This window comes from Heterocephalus glaber, unplaced genomic scaffold (genome assembly GCF_053883595.1).
Source record: "Heterocephalus glaber isolate CG9 unplaced genomic scaffold, H.glaber_assembly_v1.0 deba00001610, whole genome shotgun sequence".
Classification (NCBI taxonomy): domain Eukaryota; kingdom Metazoa; phylum Chordata; class Mammalia; order Rodentia; family Bathyergidae; genus Heterocephalus; species Heterocephalus glaber.
Window position 1 is genome coordinate 28,660,517 of NW_028258381.1, and position 21,187 is coordinate 28,681,703.

The 21,187-nt window shown below is 36.6% G+C and overlaps 1 protein-coding gene across 8 annotated transcripts in view; it reads right to left on the reverse strand.

Annotated features, from left to right (window-relative positions):
- Window positions 1-21,187, reverse strand: part of Cdk13 (cyclin dependent kinase 13) — a 98,068-nt gene that overhangs the window by 68,546 nt on the left and 8,335 nt on the right. For all 8 annotated transcript variants that reach the window (XM_087195810.1, XM_087195811.1, XM_087195814.1 and 5 more), the window contains exon 2: window positions 7,279-7,938. In XM_087195810.1, the coding sequence (XP_087051936.1) occupies window positions 7,279-7,938 (660 nt within the window). The remainder of the gene's footprint in view (window positions 1-7,278; window positions 7,939-21,187) is intronic.

The window sequence follows — 21,187 nt, forward strand, 5'->3', positions numbered from 1 at the left end:
CTTCTAATCATGTTAAACATTATTACTCCTGTAAACAAATGGATTCTTTAATACCATCTGATAAAAACTACTTATCAATATTCGGACCAAAAGTGTACCTTTTCTTCACAGCCCTGCTACTCTCTAGCAGGCTCTTTAACAGGGAAAAATACTTGAAAATAAACTGGTTTGTAATCTTATTTTTACAGTAGTATATGACTCAGCCCACTTCTCAGTTTTACTGCCTCTCCATTCAAAAAAATTGTGGGCTTCTATTTGGTAGGTACCGTATAAGACTGGAAAATTTAACAACAATAAATAGGCACATTACTCTACTGCTCCTTTCAGATAGGACCTTACATTTTTGGAAGAGTCAGGTAAGCAGTAAGATTAAGCACTATGCAAAGAGATTCTCAGATTAGCATGGTACCTAAATCACACCTGAAGCACAGTAAAGAGTTCCTTCTACAAAGTTACCACTTCAACAGTCTAAAAATATGCCTATTGGCCCGGAATTTAGCTCAGTGGCACTACGCCTGTCTTATAAGTGGAAGGTCCTGAGTTCAATCCCTGGTACTAAAAAATAAAAAATAAAACAAAATAACCTTTAAAAATACGCCTATTTAACATAAGCTATTTAGCTGGGTACAGTGCTGCAATCACAGCACTCTGAGAGGCTTACGCAGGACAACCACAAGTTTGAGCCCACCATGGACAATGTAGCAACTTTGAGACCCTGTTACAGAAATTTAAAAGGCTGGAGATAAAGCTAAGTGTTAAAGCCCTGGATTCAATCCCCAGTACCACAAAAATTAATTAAGGAAACTGTAGCCTCTAACTTGTAATTAGGCTTCAGTTAAAAGTTCACATCTGATGATTCAAATCTACATGGAGAGGTAACGGAAAGTCTCAGTTTCACTTTTAAATTTTTTAATTTTAAAGAGTACGTACGTCTATTCAATTATATTATTACATGCATTATTAAATATTACTTTTTAAGAATAACATAACTAAAAACTACATTTTATTGAATACTTTCAAGAACAAAATATGATTTAAGTTTCCAGAAAAGAAATAAATAAAATGCCTTAAGAAGAAATGTGTAAGGCCAAGAGAAAAAAAATTAAAGCTTTGAAGAACATAAAACTAGATCTGAACAAATGTAAAGAAACTAGGTCTTTGTATGGAAAGTATGATACTGCAAAGCTGTCTCCAAGTTATTCCAAGGCCCTCTAAATTATTTTAGAGCCCCTCAAAAAAATCTTAAGCTTTTTCCATTGTAACTTAACGAGCTGATTATAAAGTTTGTCTAGAAATAAAGGCAGAATTGTCAAGAAACTTTCTGAAAAAATAAGACTGACCCTGTGAAATAAAATGGTCAACCTATTTTGAAAGATCAAGACTACATGAAATCAAATATGCATTATTCAGTCAATACAATGCTTTATAATAACCTGTAAGTTGTCAATAAATTTTAAATAAGATGTACATAAATATTCAAATTCCAGACTTCCTCTAAAAAGGAAAAACTCTACAACAGTGGGCCCAAATTCCTGTATAGCAACATTAGAACTGAAGTTCTATACCAGGTCTATTTATTAATCATTAATTTATTCCAACTCCTTCATATATATACACATATATATGTATATATGTATATATATACATACATATATATGTGTGTATATATATACATATATATGTGTGTGATATAAAACCTATGTGTCCTTGTAATAGAAATTTGAGTTTGAGGGCCAATACACCATGCACCTGAAGATATTAAAACAGGCTACCATGCCTCTTCATGATAGCCCACCATATGCTGTAAGGTGTATTTTAATTTTTATTTTTTCCTCCCTTTTTACACAGCCCAAAACTCACTCTGAAGAGCCTATTTTACCATTCTGGTTCTTTCCTACCTTTAATAAATGTGAAACTTTGTCACCACTGTGGGGTGGGGATATTAAAACAGTAAGGTACTGGCAAAGAAAACACGTCAACAGAGAAGAAATACAGAAAAACACAAGGCACTTAAACAAGAATGTCTATACATGGTATTCCAAATGAGATTCAACAGACAGTGCTGGAGGGGGAGGGTGTGCACAGAGAACCTTAACTACTACTTCCTTCTTCACACAACAACCGAAAGAAATTATGTGAAAACATCTTGAATTAATATTTTTTAACTTTAAAAACACAGAAGTTTTAAAAGAAAGAGAGTGACAGGTATGACTACATAAAAATGAAAAACATCCACACAACCAAAAACAAAAAGCCTCAAAGAAAAAAGACTCTGAAAGGCAAAGTTCTAGATCCCTAACATAAAAGCACCTAAAAAACAATTATAAAAACACAATCGTTAACAATGCAAACATTTCAGCAATTATATATTTTTAAGAATGTTAAAAATTCAAAATCAACAATATCTAGTGTTGGTAAAGTACATTTTTTTAAAAAGTACATTTGAGTATATAAATTGGTACACAGCCTTTGAGAAACAATTTGGCAGTTTCTATCAAATTTTTAAATGTATATAGTACTTTGACATGCACCTGTCCGGCAAAATTACTAATATCAAGTATACAAAGACAGTTTATAGATTGCTATAAACTATGAACAGAAGTACCCATTAATTAATAGTAGAAAGCATGATGCATCCATTTCTAGAACTAAGATTTGATCTATTCAATACAGAAAGATCTTCAACACATTAAATGGAAAAAAGCAAGCCAAGAAACATGATGCATGATATGATCCTAATTGTTTAAAAAAACACAAAACCAATTAATATAAGATGATTTTTCAGGAAAGGGACTGCAACCCTGGGAGAAAAACAGAACTCAAAGCAAGCCTAAGAAGCACAGAACCACTAGAAACAAATGACATTATATCAAAGGATAAAGGAATCAATTTAAAGGAAATCCCACTGGCCAAATTTCCCCCCCAAAATTTGAGCATCAAAAAGAAAAGTTAACAGAATAAAACTCCACAAGACTGGAATGACTAAATGGGGCACAGAGAAGCTCTTATTTATATTAGCTTTATTAACAGGCAGTATTAAAAGAATGACAGAACTAGAAAATCACTATTTGCAGCCCCTACTATAACAACTGATTAAGATAAATATTAATGGGTGCTAAATCATTAGGAGACCTATTGTTGGAGAAAAGGATATTCAAACACTACCAAAGTATTAACCTACAGTTTACTTCTATTTGCAAAGGGAAAAATGTACCTTATCTATCAGCAGATCTTAAAGAGGTCAATTAACCAAGTAATTGCATCACTACTACTAAAATAAAGCAATCTAACATTCTGTTTCTCCTGTAGTGACACCATTAAGTACATAAAGTAATCCTAAATAATCCTAAATAATCAGACCAAAAACCTACTCTTGATCTGATCAAAGCCCAATTAATTTCCAGTTCATAGGAAACAAAAGGGTCAGAGAAGAACAAGCTGAAGTCACCAAGAAGAAACTTCCAGATAAATCCAGAAGTGTGACATTGTATCACACTACTGACCTGATTCTTCAAAAAGTTACGGGTAAGAGGAGCACTGGGCAAATGTAAATACGGACAGACAGGAGATGACGCTATGAAACTTAATTATATACATTAATAGTACCATGATTAAACAGAAAACTGGCTTTATTCTTGGATAACTGAAATACTTGGAGTAAAGTATCATGGCTACTTCTCATTCTCAAATACAGTAGTACAGCAAAAAAGTGTATGCCCTCCTCCTAGTCTCTTAAGAGAGAGAGGGAGGCAGAGAGAGAGGAGTGCAAACATATTGAGAAAAATGTTAACATACTTGCTGAATCTAGACCGAAGTAACACAGATGTTGAATTTATTAGTATTTTTTTAAATGCCTGAATATGAACAAAAAGTGTAACAACTAGTAGAGATTGGCAAAATCAAGAGGTCACATAAAACATACACAACTCTTTGTTAATTTATTTGGGGACACAACAGTAATAGTTAAGAGTGGGTAGAGGCATGCTTAAAGGAAGCAAAGATGAAGTTTTCCTTAAGATATGACTAACAACATTATCCAGACCATTAATCTTCTTTAAAGTGATTTTCAAATGTATAGTCAACAGCAAGTAAATAAAAATGTCTTTCATATTTGGATTTCCTAAAGTATAACAGAAAATAATGAGGAATAGTTTGCAAACCAGTTTCAACTAATAGTTATTTAGCACAAAATAAAAGTATACAAAGCTGGGCATAGTTGTGTGCACCTGTAATCCCAGCACTCTGGAAGGCTGGAGATCCCGTTTGTGGACAGCCTGGGTAACTTAGCAAGACCGTCTCATTAAAAAAAAAGAAGGCTGCAGATGTAACTCAGTGTGTAGGCCCCTGGGTTCAATCCCCAATATCACCACCACCACCACCATCAGCACCACCAAAAAGAAAAAAGTATACAAGTGTCTGTTAGGGTTTAGATCTAAACTACATCCCAAAAGTCTCTTGGGTTTTTTAAACAAATCTCTCCCCCCCACCCTCTCTTTCTATTCCTCCATTTCCTGCTATCTTGAGGAGGTGAGCAGCTTTCCTCCACCATGCCCTTTTACTGTCATTCTACTTTACAGCCAACCCAACCCTGGACTAAATCCTCTACAAACTGTGAGCCAAAATAAACCTCTCTTCCCTTTATGTTGTGGGTGTTGCTTATTTTGTGCTGGTAACAGAAAAGAAAATTTTAAATATGAAATTACTATGACCATTACTTTAAGATACATGAACAACAACAAAAAAGGTGGGTCACGTGGGTGGGATTAAAACCTACAATCTCTCTTTTACCCAAACCCATACTTTTCAAACAAAGCACTTGCCCAGTGTGGTAGCACATGCCCATAATCTCACCACTCTGGGAGGCTGAGGCAGGGAGTCACTGTGAGTTCAAGGGCAGCCTGGACTACAAAGGAAGCCCTCGGATCAAAAAGCAAATAAAACAAAAGAACAAAGTACTAGATCTAGCCGGGCTTGGTGACACATGCCTGTAATCCCAGCATTCGGGAGGTTGAGGCAGGTGGGTCACAAGTTTGAGACCAGGCCGCGCTATACAGTAAGTCCAAATCCAGCCTGGACTACACAGTGAGACCCTGTCTCAAAACAACAACTATAAAACAGTACTAGGTCTATTGCACTATGTTATAAAATACAATAATAGTTATTTTCACTTCATTTTCGGTTTTTGGGGGTTTTTTTTGGTACCGGGATCGAACTCAGGACCTTGCACTTGTGAAGTAGGCACCTGAACCACTGAGCTAAATCCCCGGCCCTTTTCACTTCATTTTCAATAAACACTAAACTAATCTAAAGGAGTTTCCTGCAGGACTCTCCTGCAGGACTTTATACCAATAATCACAGTATCTAAGATGCCTGGACTATACAATTTGCAAAATTCTTTCCATCAATTCATTTAATCCTTATAACTAATCTATGAGATTAAATGGTAAATATTTTCACCCCTGGATAGAACTAAACTTAATGAAGCTCAAATTACCAGGACTGAGGTACAACTGGACTAAAAACTAAATATTCTACAGCCCACTAACAAATTCTATTGCAAATTTTCTAAGAGCAATAGAAATAGTCCATATAAAATGAGTCTCTTGTCCCATTCTTTTTTTTGCTACTGGGGATTAAACTCGGGTCCTTGCGCTTGCACAACAGGTCTGGTCCCATTCTTATCCTTCAATATCCATTCACTTACAAAAGCAATCACTTCTGACCTCTCACTTTTTCATGATACACCTTTATTTAATCACCTAAAATCTGTTTTAAAAAGAAAAATGAAAATAATGTCTCTTCTTTGCATAATTAAATTTTGTAGGTAAATCACAACCACTGAAATAGTTCCACTGGTGCTGAATCAATCTTTTACCACACAGACATGTTAGCAGGAATATTTAGAAGTCTTGAGGAAACCCAACATTCATGAAAAATAACAACAGATTCAAAGAAAAAAGACACAACAAACGACAAAACACAGAAGAGACAGAAAAGTTGTACCCCCCACCACCAATAAAAGAATGACAAAGCCACCACTTCGGCAGATGGAAAAGGAGTACCTCCTTAAATATTTCTATGGGTATTATGTACTGAGTTCTTCAAAAGATCCGAAGAAAAAGCTGTCCCTAAATAGAAATGAGAAAGTACAGAACCACTTTCTCACAGAATCTGGCTTCTCAGTAAGTGCACACTCCTCACTTATGAGAGAACTCAGTTCTGGACTCAAGTCTGTCTATGCTGGAGCCCAATCCAAACTCCATGAAAAACTACAGGTCTATGGCTCGAAACCTTCAATATTCCCAAACAACAGAGTAATCTGCAAATAATACAATTAGAGCAGCGCCTCAGAGGGCAGGGAACACAGGAACTTGATTAAATTTTTCATGTTTTTAAATATATAAAATGATCATAATGCTAGCTAAAGTGAGCACTTGAAAGACATGGCATTTTTGTCCACCTGTTTTCAAGTTCTATAAATTAAGTCAGCTAAGAACACTGCCCACATAACTTCTTTTTAATAGAAAGTGAGGAGAAAAACAACTCTTAATTTCTTCACAAAAATAAAAGCAGTTAAATGGTATAATAGGTAGATAAATCATTCAATAGCATAATTCTACCCTATTATACATAAAAGAAACTTTAGCTTCCCATAGAGCTAGGATAACAGGCATGTTCTACCACCCTAAGCTAAGAAACATTCTTAGGGGCATTTACTTTACCATCAACACTTACCTTCATCTTAAAAATAAAAAATAAGTTGTCCCCAATATTAATAGAAAATTTGAAGCATATTAAAAAAAATCACTTTTGAGTTTTCCATAATACATAACTAATTCCTACTTGTGAGAAAAGCTAAAATAGATGTTAAGATTAAATTAAAAACTAGTAAATTCATAAGGCCACTAAAGAAACTTAAAAATACCCGATATATGAGATTATGAAATTTACAGCAACCAAAGAAGGCTCTCATAGAATGTCCTGGCTGTGACAGTATCAGCAAGGAAGTCAAAGAAAATGCTGGCATTTCTAGTTCTAATTCATCTTGAAATGCGTATTATATCCCAAGGCAATGGCAAATTTTTCTTAAACTGTTCAGCACAGACTGCAGTTTTATCATCTTACAAGCAACATGCTTCATGTTAAGGCGTACAAAATAAAATTCATTTACTTATGGCCTTCTTTATTTAATGGTAGAGAAGTAAGAAAGATCAAATTATTTATCACCTACACGTGACTTTTTCTTTAAACAGTTCTGACACATCTGTGTACACTCACCTATCTGTATCTTTATCTTCAGGAAGCATGGGAGGCAATGGTAAGGGTGGGAGCGTAGAGGTCACTAAAGTCACATGTTGCTCCTTCTCCTTGGCTCCCACACTTGGTGTCAGTGGTTTGGTTTTCTCTTTGAGAGATACTGGTTCCTCCTTTGTAGCAGCAGATTTACTCTCCTTCCCAATTACAGCTGTTTTCTTGGTGGCTTTATCTACAATCAAATTATTGTCTACCTTTGTTACCTGAAGAGGTGGCTTTGATTTTGCCTTGTCATTTTTTAAAGTTCCACCACTTGAGGGAGAAGGCGCATGCTCGGTTTTAAGTTTCTTCACATCCTTCACGTGGTTGGTTTGTGATGAGCTGGCTCCGGTTTCTGTGTTCCCCTTGGTTGGTGTAGATGTGTTGGAGGCTTTTGCAGCTTTCGCAGCTGCCTCTGCAGCCTTGGCAGCCTCTGCAGCTTTTGCTGCCTCTGCAGCTCGTGCTGCCTCTGCAGCACGAGCTTTTTTATTCTTGTTCAACTCAGCAGCCAGGCTACTCTTCAGAGTCAGTGTGCTAGGAGAAATGCTAGAATGACGACTTCGGGATCTAGACAATCTGTGCCTGCTTCGAGACCTTGAATGCCTAGATGAGTATGGACTTCTGCTTCGGGATTTGGCAGACCGTCTAGTGAAAAATAATTAAGATTTAGGAATTAGGAAAATTCAATCTAAAATGTACACAGTGCTAACTGGAATCTATGAAATGAAACAGATATTTACTTTATTTCAAAATCATCATGTAGCTTTTGGGAGAGTTGTTTTAAAAGCAGAAAGTGCTTTAAACCAAAATATGTGATGGCTACAGTTTTCTTGAAAATTGTTTGTCTTATCTTTCTCTGACCTACAAACGCTCAAAAGTGATGCTGGAGGACACACCCCTTAGTAAGAAGAAATACTGTAAAATTAGGAAACCTGTGCTGAAGTGTCACTACTGTCTCAGAAAACACAAGCAGGCAGTGAAGAGACAGCAGGGATGGCAGGGGAACAGCACAGGCTGACCAGTCCCGCAGGGAAAGCTCCTCCAGCTCAGCACACCTGTAACTCCAGGGCTGAGGCCACAGTGAAAAAGACAAAACCGATCATTAAGCAATGAATGAAAACAGTCGGAGGATTCATCTCAGAAAGACAGGTTTTTAGAAGTTTGCACATGCTGATTAAAATGCACACAAGCAAAACCACTTCACTCACATACAAAATAATCTTACGATGTGCTTAACTTCATTCAGAAAGTGGAAGTAACAACCATACAACTATTCTCAAACTAAGGTTCTACTAGCAGCCTTTTCATAAATAAACAATAGCAAGAAAGTTATATACACACACACGTATATGTATAAAATTTAAATCTTCACAGTGCTTGACAACTATGTCTTATTTTATCATAGTAGAATATAAAAATCACTAAGTACTATTACTCCAATTCTCAGAAGGGAAAAGCACACCAAGGTAAAGTAATTTGAACTCCCATAAAGGAGTAAACACAAACAAAAGTAACAGTCCGAAATAAAACTTAGGGTTTCCCACTTCTGGCTCTGTAAAATTACAAAAACCTAAAACTCAGAACTACTTCATCATGATGGTACAACTCACTTTTTAAAAACTGTTTCAAAAACTGGATGTGGTGATACATGCCTGCAATCTCAGCACTTTGGGAGGCTAAGGCAGGAGGATCACAAGTTCAAGTCCAGCCTGGGCAACTTAACAATTTAGCGAAACTCCTTCTCAAAAAAATTAATCCATCAGTTAATTAATTAATTACAACTACATGGAAAAAGGGATGGAGATACAGATCAGTTCCAAGGCCCTGGGTTCAAAAAACAAAATAATGCAGGGCATGGTGGTGCACATGCATAATTCCAGCTCTCAAAAGGCTGAGGTAGGAGGGTCTCAGCAAGTTCAAAGCACCCTGGACTACAAGGCCAGACCCTATCTCAACAAACAAAACAACAACAAAAAAGTAAAAACAGAAACAAACAAAAAATCATTACCTTTAAGACAAACTCAAATGCAAATTCAACTTCCTCATTCTTTCAAAAACAACTATGCGGGGAGGCAAACAGTGTCAACAATGAGCTAGTGTTTCATACAATCCCCATACTTTATATTTTTAAAAAAATACTTTAGACGAACAGAAACACGAGTTTAGAAAATATTCTAATTGTAATTTAACTCATTAAATATTTATATGTACCAATTATTAAAATCAATCCGCTTACAATTTTATTCATGGAAATGAAATGTTTGGTTAAATATGAAGTGATAAATTGGTTGTAAAATAACTTGGACAACTTTAATATAACAAAAGAGTTATAATATGAAACACTTGGCTACATTTTTCAAGTCTGATCCAAGTCACGTTTCCCTCCCTCATCAGATATTGATGAGCAAAAGGAAAAGGCAGAGACACTGTCATCTCAACAAAGTAACAACACAGTGGCTTAGGAAACAGCTTTTCTCCAATAAACTTTCCTACCCTGGCAAGACTGGTTATCAGTTTCACACAGCCACACAAATTATATTTAACAGAGAACTGTGATGAGTAAATCTTCCCTAAGAGATACAAAGATAGTAGGAAAAATCCCAACAAATTACTTCCTCTGGCTTATCAAAGTATCCTAGGCAGAATCTGAATAAGAGAGCTATCAGTAAAGACTTAAAAATGTTTTATTCTGTAAAAAAGGATATTTCAGAAATGCAATTTTTATGGTATTTGATTGCTATTCCTAATAGACTATTCTATATTCATCCTTCATTCCTCTCCAACTCTATTTCTTTAACCTATTGATTTCATGTCTAATAAGCCTTCATTCCCTTAAGACACTGCAATTCCCTAGCAAATTCCAACAATATATTTACTACTTATAACAAACATAACTTGGGAACCTAAAATTAAGTATTCAAAAATCCTCAAAATTGGGACATTTTTAATGATTTAATGCTTCAGCCATACAAAGTTACAAAGGTGAGAGAAGTACATCTCTAAAACTACACAACAAATTATACCACGATAATACTTTAATAAAAGAAGTGTAATAAGGGTAGGTACCAAGTCCAACAAATCTTATCTTTAAGAAAAGATTCTTTTAGGCCAGGGATTTAGCTCAGTGTTTTCGCCACCTGTCTCATAAGCGCAAGGTCCGGAGTTCGAGCCCCGGTACAAAAAAAAAAGAAAAAAAGAGAAGATTCTTTTTAAATCCCAGAACTTAGGAGGCTGAGGCAGAAGGATCAGTGTGAGTCTGAGGCCCACCTGAACTACCTAGTGAGACTCTGTCTCAAAAAACAAAGTTTTTCTAATATTTTTAAATCCAGTGAACACATATTAGCTGTTTCTTGCTTGTTTTTTATGTTTTAAGAAATTATAGGACCTCTAAAGTTAAGAGAGCTTCCTATGTTTCTAAAAGGTTTTCCTAAATCCACACAACTCAAAAGTACAATCACAGTTGAAACTGAACTGCCAGTGCTCACTGTTAATCAGGCCAGTTTGTGTTGGAGAGAGAGCATGGTGTACTGTTCACTCAAGTGTACGACAGAATCTCTCCACGAGTCCAGGTCTTCTGGAAACTACAACTGATGAGCAAACACAAGCCCTGGCAGAGGCTATCCTTCCACCACCCGGGCTCCCGTCAGGCACCCTCTTCTCCAGAGCACTCACCAGGCTCCAAGAGCATTCTATCTTTCTCACCTCTTTATAGAGTTCCCTGTAACTTGTGAAAAAATATCCCTGTGAGTTCCCATAATCCTCCTACCTTCATAGTCCCTTCATTGAAGTCTCTTGAAACATTTAAATTGTATTCCATTTCCTTCTAGAACCCTGACTGATCTACCTGTATACCAGATCTTAATCCTAAAATTGTTAGGTCCTAAATCCAAATTTTTAGTTTCCTATAATAAAATCTAACCCCTTGTTATATAAAATAGTACAGAAGAACATCATCCAATAGAACTTGCTGGGATGGTAGAAGTATTCTACATTTGTGATGGCCAATACAGTAGACACTATGCACAACACTGTTTAGCCTCATTTTTCTACCCTTATACCACATTCCGAAAGCAGCTGTGTTCATTTCAAAATGTACTGTTAATCCCCTTTAAAAGATATGAAAATGCTTACCAAACTAAAAGGTGGTGCTTTTTCAAAAGCCTGTTTTTCTCAAGCATCTCTGTCACTACCTTTGTACATAAAACTGTTACTATGTACTGTCATGAAATGTGATTGTAACAGCCCTATTAACTGTATGTAACAGCACTGCCCCATAAATGTATCTCTTTGTTTTAAACCTTCTATCAACTTATCTAATCAATACTTCTTTAACCAAAATACTACTCCCTCCAGATATGGTGACTCACACATTACTCTGGGAGGCTGAAGCAGAGGAACTCCAATTTCAAGCCCTGCCCAGGCAACTCAGTGACTTAGAGAGATCCTGTCTCAAAATTTAAAAATAAATAAAAAGGAATAGGGATGTACCTCAGTGTGAAAGCCCTGGGTTCAATCCCCAGCAATCAATCAATCAATACTGTTTCTATCATTGCCAACAGGGCCTAAAATTAAAACATGAAAAGTGGCTAAATCTTCCTAACAGCCTTGCTAATCTCTATTTTTAATTTCACTGTTCTCCAGCCATTTACCCAGGCTAGAAATCATTTGTTTCCTGATGCCTGTCTCATTTTGATTCTAAGTCTACATTCACTACAACCATATCCTTTGAATAAAAGTATTTAGAGTCAGAAGTCCAAAATCAGTCTTAGTGAGCTAAAAAAAAAAATTACTGGGCCAGGGATTTGGCTCAGTGGTGGCACCGCCTGCCTCGCAAGCGCAAGGTCCGGAGTTTGATCCCTGGTACAAGAAAAAAAAAAAATTTACATGTCACCAGAGTTTAATTCATGCTGGAGTCTCTTGTCTTTTCCATTTTCAGTAGGCTGTCCACATCCACTGGCTCAGGGAGCCACATTATCAATCCTCTGCTTCCATCATAACACTTCTACGACCACCTGGTGACCTTGCATTATCCTTTCTATGAAGATCTCTGTAATCACACAGGATCTCCTGGATAATTTAAGATAATCTCCCCATCTCAAAATCTTTCATGTAAATGACATGTATACAAAGCCTTTTGCCACATTAAATATCTCATGCACAGGTTCCATGGAGTATAATAACGTGGATATCTGTGGGGAACCATTATTTAGCCTCTTCCATTCTCAAGGCCATTGTCCCTTTTCACCTCACCACCTCTCCCTTAGACTACATTGCCTTTAAAAAACTGATCACCACTGTTCAGTGATCATTACATGTCCCAGATTTGCTCATTTTACTATCATGCTTAGTAGAAATTCCAAGCCTTCACAACTTTCAAGCTCACAGCCCCATTTCCAAGACCATCGGGAATGCCTCTTCAATGCAAACTGTATTTCCACCTGCATTACCCTCGACCTCACCTTGGAGAGGTGTTCCTCCATCTCTGTAAAGCTGACAGCTCTGTAATTCTGATCCCATTCTCTCTAGAACCTCACTTCACAGACTATGGTCCACAGACCAACAGCACAGCATCACCCGCATGTCTGTCAGAATGCTGCATCTCAGGCCCTGACCCAGACCTGCAGAATAAGAATCTGCACTTTAAGAAGTCCCTGGAAGTCTAAGAGGCACTGTGCTAGACTCCTTTAAGATTGTAACTGGCTTATTCCATTACTTGGGACTTTAACCCTTTGTTGTGTTTCTACTTTCCCTCAAGCAATAACCAAGTCTCTAAGACCTTAAAGAAAACCAAAACAAAATGAGGAAGTGATGGTGCTTGATATTGTATTTTATCTCTCCCTTCAGTTAGCCAAATTCTCATTCCCCATAATCTCAAACCACAACAACCTGGCTTAAACCCTCATGGAAATTACTAAAGCTAATAGTCTACCTTTCAAAAAACAGAAAAAGAACAAAAGGAAAACATTCATGTCTTACCCACAGGGCATTGGTGGCACATGCCTGTAATCCCAGGACTCAGGAGGCTGAGGCAGTACTGCTTCAAGTTCAAGTGGGCCACAGTGAGTGCAAAGCCAGCAAGAACTACAAAGTGAGACCCTGTCTCAAAAAGAAAACTTTTTTTCCTAACCCTTTCTATTGCCTTTTTCCTGATTGTTCTTAGTTTTTAGGCTGTTTTTGCCTCTCACAGTACTGTAACTTATTCTTATATATAATAGTTTAAATGATCACCTGAATGTTGTTCCTCTAAATCATCCGCCCTACTCCCAACTATGACATATGTTCCTTAGGAACAACAATGTAACTAAAATATTAAGATTTCCTTTCTTAGTCCACCCCTTCTCCTTAGACAGACCCTTTTCTCGGGCAATGACACCTACTAAGTAAGAGTAGAAACCTGGAAGTCATTCTACATTCCACATCGTCCTTTTCCACCCTTCACCTACCAACTGACTGCTAAGTCCTGCCAACTCTACCTCTGTAGCATCTCTCCAATTTTCAACTTTCTCCCAATAGCTACTATTCTACATTAGGCCTATGTTTTCACTTACTTGGTCTACTGCAATGGTCTCTTTACCAGGTTTCCACCTCAAGTCTCCACTCATTCTAACTTACTCTCCATGCTGCAACCTGAATAACCTTTCATTTTCCCCTCCACCAAAACTCTTTAGTCATGGCATGTATACAAAGCCCTTGCTTAGCCATCCCAAGACACTGGAAATGCCAACCCTAGAATGTTTCTCTCACGTTCCTCTCTTCACCTCCTTTACCTGCTAAACAAAAAAACACCTTGTATCTCTGCACAAAGTCTATCATCTATAAAGTCTTTCCTTATTATACACTACATTGCTGGAGATATTCTTTGTCCCATGACCCTAGCCCACTTTGTTTATATCTCATTAGAATAAAAATAATTAGATAAGCTATCTTCCCCAACTAAGCTGTAATCATTGCAGTTTCACTGCCTAGACTTCTAGCTCATACTTGACAACTGGGGATGCTCAATCTGAACAATTAAGTACACCACTGAAGGTATTCCTACTGAGTGGAAATGACCTTCTTAATCTCCCACCAAGGTCCTGCATAACCTGTCTGGTCCTAGAGTAACCTTCCACATCAAGTACTGGATTTGCCCAATGCTTCCATGTCTTTACTCCCATGGGTTTGTCTCCTGAGAATACCCTAGTATTCAAGGGCTAGTGCAAGAGTTCTCCTTTGTTCACAAAGCCTTACCACTGATCCTCACAGGAAGCAAGTTCTCCTTTCTTTGAACTCATACAGTATTTTGTGTGTAGCTTTTCTGTGACCTGCTACATCACTCTTAACTTTGGGTTTTAGATGTTTAGTACAAAATTAGACTGTACCCTCTTTGAGGAGCAGAATCCAGGTCTAATTCATTTTCATACCATTCCACAGCCCATACAAAGCTTACTATCACACAGACTGGCAGTTTTTTACTAAATAAATAAGTATACTACACTGAACCTCACCACCTACAAAATACATTTATAGGCAGTTTTCATTTAATTTTCTCTTCATAGCAAACAAAGCATAGAAAAAGCACAAGTTACCAAGATAAAGGTGGTTAGTAAATTTAGAACTATGAAGAGGTAGAGTCAATTCTCAAGGGCAAAATTTCCAATTCAAAGCCTGGCACTATTTATTGCTACCACAACATACTCTTTCACCTCCATTTACTTAATTTTTACCGATCTTTCACAAGTCAAGTTAAATTCTAACCTCTGTAACTTCCCATCTGCTGAAATCACATAGTACTTGACACATATTGCCTTGTATTTTGTGTCTCTGTCTTTTAAGAACATAAACTGGGCCAAGTGTGGTGGCATATCTGTAATCTCAACTCCTTCCAAGACTGCAGCAGGAAGATCACAAGCTCAAGGCCAGCCTGAGAAACTTAGCAAGACCCTATCTCAAAATAAAATAAAAAGAGCTAGGGATGTAACTCAAGAGTTCTCTGGGTTCAATCCCCAAAACACACACACGTGCATGCACACGCACACACACACTACACATAGAATAAAAATGAAACTCTTTATGGTGACTCACAAAACCTAAACTGCTTTCCATCTTTCTTATACCTTAACTCAACAGGCTCCAGGCACCACAGTCCTCTTTCCTGACTGCTCAAAAAGCCAGGCTTCTTCCTGATTTACTGCTTTAATATGTACTGTTTTCTTTCCCTGTAATGTATATATCATCACACAGCTAGCTAGCTCTTTCTAGTCATTCCAAAATTAATGCAGATACTACTCATCATGAAACACTGTCCAAAGGATTCTTCAGGAAGAGTACAGGAGGAAAATAGTATGATAAATCACTGTACAACACTATAAAACAGAAGACTTCCTCTCTTCCAATCCCCTAGGACAGTAATGGATAGTTATATATGCTTATGACGGGGGTCAACCAAGATACTCCAGAATTTTTACTGACACCAAAAACTAGATTGTAAAGGATTCATTCAGGATTTTTTGTTTTGTTTTGTTTTTGTTTTATTTTTGCAGTACCAGGGATTCACATACTTGGTAGGTACTCTATTACCAAGCTACATTACCAAGTACCATTTTAGACTAAATAAATAAAACTAGGTGTTTAGCCAGGCATGATGGTACACACCTATAATCCCAACTACTGTTACATAAGAGGATTGTAAATTCAATGCCAGCCCAAGCAACTTAGCAAGATTCTACCACAAAATTAAAAAGGGTTGGTAGAGTGTAGCTCAGTGGTTGAGCTCCCCCGGGTTCAATCCTCAGTAACATACACACACAAACACACACACCCTTAAGATGTTTATTAAAAAAAAAACTACAGCTAAGTATCTTGTGGAGAAAGACTAAATGCTTTCCTCCCACCATCAGGAATAAGACAAGGAAGGGAATTCTTGTCACTCCAATACTGTACTAAAGGTCCTAATACTGCAATTAGTCAAGAAAAATTCACTCCAAAAAGAACTAAAAATGAGTCAGCAACATAGCAGGATATATGCTAAAGAAAGAAACAACTACAGTTCTATACACTAGAAATCAACAATCAAAATGAAAATATTCATTATAATAGCCTTGAAAAGAATAAAATATCTAAGAATTTTAACAAAAGTGCAAGGCCAGCACCCTGAAAACTGCAAGACAGTGAAAGACATTAAGGAAAACCTAAACAAAGGAATAACATTCCATGTTCATGTGTTAGATGACTTAATTCTGTTTTAAAATGGTAATATGCCTCAAATTTCCCCACAGATTGAATGTACTATAGCAAAATCCCACCTAGGATTTTTTTTTTTTTGGTAATAATTGGTAAATGATTCTAAAATTTATGTGGAAAAACAAAAAAAAAGCCAATAGTCAAAACAATCTTTAAAAATGCCAAAGAAGATCTATTTCCTGATTTCAAAACTTATCACAAAGTTAGAGTATCCATAGCAAAGACTATCAGGTTCTGGCAAACAGAGAGACGTAAATCAATGGAACAATTCAAAGCACAAAAATAAACCTTCAAGCCAGGCACAGTGGCACATGCCTGTGATCCCAGCACTCAGGAGGCTGAGGCAAGAGGATTGCCATGAGCTCAAGGCCAGCCTGAACTACACAGCGAAACTGTCTCAAAAAACAAACAAACAAACAAACAAACCTTCACATTTGTATTCAGTTGATTTTCAACAAGGGTGCCAAGACAATTCAATGGAAAAAGAATAATATTTTCAACAAATGCTGCTAGGACAACTAGATATCCATGGGCAAAAAAACCCCACAGACTTCCTTCTCTCACCATACACAAAACCAACTCAAAATGAATTCAAGGCCTGCAATTATGACAGTTTTTAGAACAATATATAAGGATAAGTCTTTGTAAGTACGGATTCAGCAAAGTCTTCTTAGATGATATCAAAAGTACCAGCAATAAAATATACTAGACTTCAAAACATTTGGGTTTTAATAGCATTAACGAAGGGATGGGATGAGAAAATATTTGCAAATTATATATCTGATAAAGGACTTAGATTCAGTATATAAATTAAAAACTCTAAAGAGGGCCGGGGATTTAGCTCAGTGGTTCTGCTGCCTGCCCCGAAAGCACAAGGACCCGAGTTCGATCCCCAGTACCAAAAACAACAACAACAACAAAAAAAACTCTAAACATACAATAAGAACAAAACCAATTTTTAAAATGGGCAACAGACTTGGATATTTCTCCAAAAAAGATAAATAGCCAAAAACACAGATGATTAACTTCATTCATTAGTCATTAGAGAAATGCAAATCAAAATCATACTGAGATGACACCAAACCTCAAGATGCTATAATCAAACAACTTCTGTCACGGATGTGGACAAAGTGGAACCTTCAAGTCACTGCCAGTATAAATGTAAAAATGATGCAACCACTTCAGAAAACAGTTTGGCAGTTTCTCAAAATGTTAAACATAGAATTACTACACAATCTGGTAATCCTAGGAATATACTTCATGGAAATAAAAATATATGCTCATGCAAAAATATATACAAATGTCCATAACGGCAAAAACTGTAATAGCAAAACATTACAAACTCAGGTCTCCACCAACTGACAATACAAGGCAGCACTGTCTGCATAGTAGGACCATTATTTGGCCATAAAAAGGATAAAGTATTTCATGCATAAAGTGAAAGAAGCCAGTCACAGAAGACCCTGCATTGTACCATTCCACCAAAATAAAATGGCCCAACGGGTAAAGCCATTGAGGCATAAAAGTAGATTTATGCTTGTCAGAAGCTAGAGGAGGTGGGAATGAGAAGAGTGACTGCTAACAGTCATGCATTTTTTTCTGAGGTGACTAAAATGCTCTAAAATTAAGTGATGGATGGACAACTCTAAAGATATTATAAACCAATGAACTATACAATTTAAGAATAAACTGAAAGCTGGACACAGTGGCAAATGTGCCTGCATTCCCAACTACTTGGTAGACTGAGGCAAGAAGCTCATTGGGGCCCAGGAGTTCTAGATCATCTTGGACAACACAATGAGCTCCTGCTTCTAAAAGAAAAAAATTAAATAAATAAAAAACCAAATGCTATAGTATGTGAATCACATATCAACAAAAACTAGAAAAAATAACAAAACTGAAATATTTTCTGTTTAATAGTATACTCCTTTACTTTAGGTTCATTATGACACATAAAAAAACAACAAAAAGCCAAGAGTGGTGATGCATGCCTGTAATCCCCGCCCTCAGGAGGCTAAGGCAAGATGATCACCATGAGTTTGTGGCGAGCCTTGGCTATACAGTTCAAGGCTTGGCTAAACTGCATACCAAAACCCTGTCTCAAAATTTTTTTAAAAAAACCAACAAAACAAAACAACAGAAAGAAGACATGTGGCTGACTTTTTGCAGATTTGCTCAAACAGGTTCTAATCCACCAAGTGTGAACTGTTTGCCTTCATGTTTCACTGAACCATGCCCTCAGATGTTTTTGAAGTGAGAAAAGGGTAAGCTGGTAACAGAGAAGGGAATCTTATTCTTGATTTGTACAAAAACACACACTTTGATTAGTCTCTTTCTACTTAATATCACTTGCTGGGTACCTATTATCACATGCAGTGCTAGGTGCTAAAGAGACACAAGACTAAAAAAAGAATCTCATAGGACTTAAAATCAAGTGACTGAAATAAAAACAAAATATTAAGGAAGTTCTCATCAAACTGTGCAAAGCCAGAAGTGGAACAAGTCAAAGTTATAAAGGAAAAAAAATAGTAATTAGGATTCCACACCCAGCAAAAGTATCTTTGAAAACTCTGAAACATTCTTTCAGACATCCAGGACCGTAGACCTACATTATAAGAATCTGGCCGGAGATAATGGACCTTACCTGTAAACTCCAAGTTTACAACTTCCAAGTTTACACACTTCATTAAAAAGGTAAACATTTAAATATGAGACTCCACAATTTAAAATTCCATGTCTACATATAACATACATATGCCATACAAGTCTAGAAATAAAGCATATGACAAAATAGTACAAGAAAATAAAGTACACTATTATCATATTATGTTGTACATGAATACTGACTGATAAAATTGTAAAACCAAGGAGAAAATCTTTGTGAATGAGTTAGTCAAAAATTTTCTTTTTTTTTTTTTGGCAGGGGAGAGGTACAAAAAGTGGTTCCTTGTTCACAAACTTCATTTTTTCCACAATTCTAGTTGCAAAACAAATTGGATGAGAACCAAATCAAATTCAATGGTTAGATTCAATGCTGAACTTCTGGGAAATCTGATTTGGTTCTCATCCAATTCAGTCTGTGACCAGAACTATGGAAAAAATTAAGATCGTGAACCGAGGTACCACTGTATATCATAAAGGAAAAAAATGCTAAGCTGGACTTCAGGAAAATTTTTAAAATTTTGCTCTTCCAAATTACCATTAAGGAGAGCAAGCCACAGCCTGAGAAAAATTTGTAAAACATGTATCTGTGTCCAGAATAGGTACAGAACTCTCACAATACCCAATTCAATCTCCACTTCAGAATATGGAAAAAACAATTTGAGACACTTCATAGACAAAATAAAGGGCAAATAAGCATATGGAAGTATGTTCAACATTATTCACTATTAAAGAATTACAAACACAACCACAATGAGGTACACTTCCACTAGAATTGCTGAAATCAAAGACTGATAAAAAAATGAACTAAGTGAGGATGTGAAGCATCTGGAACACTTGTACACTGTATGAGCAAAATGAGATGGCTATTTTGGAAAACAGGCACTCTACAAAGTCAAATATTCAACATAGAACACATTTTCTTGCTTACTCAAGAGAAACAAAAAGAAAAGACCTGTATTCAAATGATCAGTAGCTTCAGCCACTGAAGTTCCACTGAAGATTTAAACTATACTACCTCAAATTATAAAAAGTATTAAAAAACATAGAGCGAAAGGTGTGTGATATTAGAATGGGCAAAGACTTTTTGACTCTGACCCAAAAAGCACAGGCAACAAAGGCAAAAATAAATTGGACTGTATCAAACTAAAACGCTTCTGCACATTAAAGGAAGCAATTAATGAGTAAAAAAACAATCCACTGTTTGAGAAAAAATATTTGCAAACCATAACTCTGATAAGGGGCTAATATCCAATGTATGGATACTAGAAACTTAAACAACTTGTGGGGCACGGTGGCACTTGCCTATAATCCCAGCACTCAGGAGGCTGAGGCAGGAGGATGGCTGCAAGTTAGGCCAGCCTGGGCTACGTAATGAGTTCAAATCCAGCCTGAATACTGGGCAAGACCCTGTATAGGTGGGGAAAGAAAAACTTGAGCAACTCAAATGCAAGAAAATCCAATTTAAAAATAGGCAAAGGATCTAATATATCTCAGAAGGCATACAAATGGCCAACATATATATGAAAAAAATGTTCATCCTCATTATCATAGAAATGCAAATGAAAAGCAAATGAGATATCACTTCACACCTGTCAAGATGGCTATTATCAAAATGAGGAAATGTAAGTGTTGGTGAGGGTGTGCACTGTTGGTAAGAATGTAAATTAAGGCAGCCATTATGGAAAGCAGTATAGAGGTTCCTCAGAAAAGTAAAAATGGAACTACTATGTGATTCAGCACTCCCATTTCTGACAAATTCAAAGGAACTGCAGTCAGAATGCCAAAGAAATACCTGTGCTCCTTTGCAGTATTCACAAGAGCTAAGTCATGGAAGTAAACTGCTGGTGTCCCTTATCAGAGAAATGGATAAAACATGGTACATATAAACAATGGAATATTATTCAACCTTAAAAAAAAAAAAAAAAAGAAACAAATCCTGTCTTTTGCAACATGGATGAACCTGGAGGACAGTATGCTAAATGAAATAAGCCCAGCACAACAGAAAGAC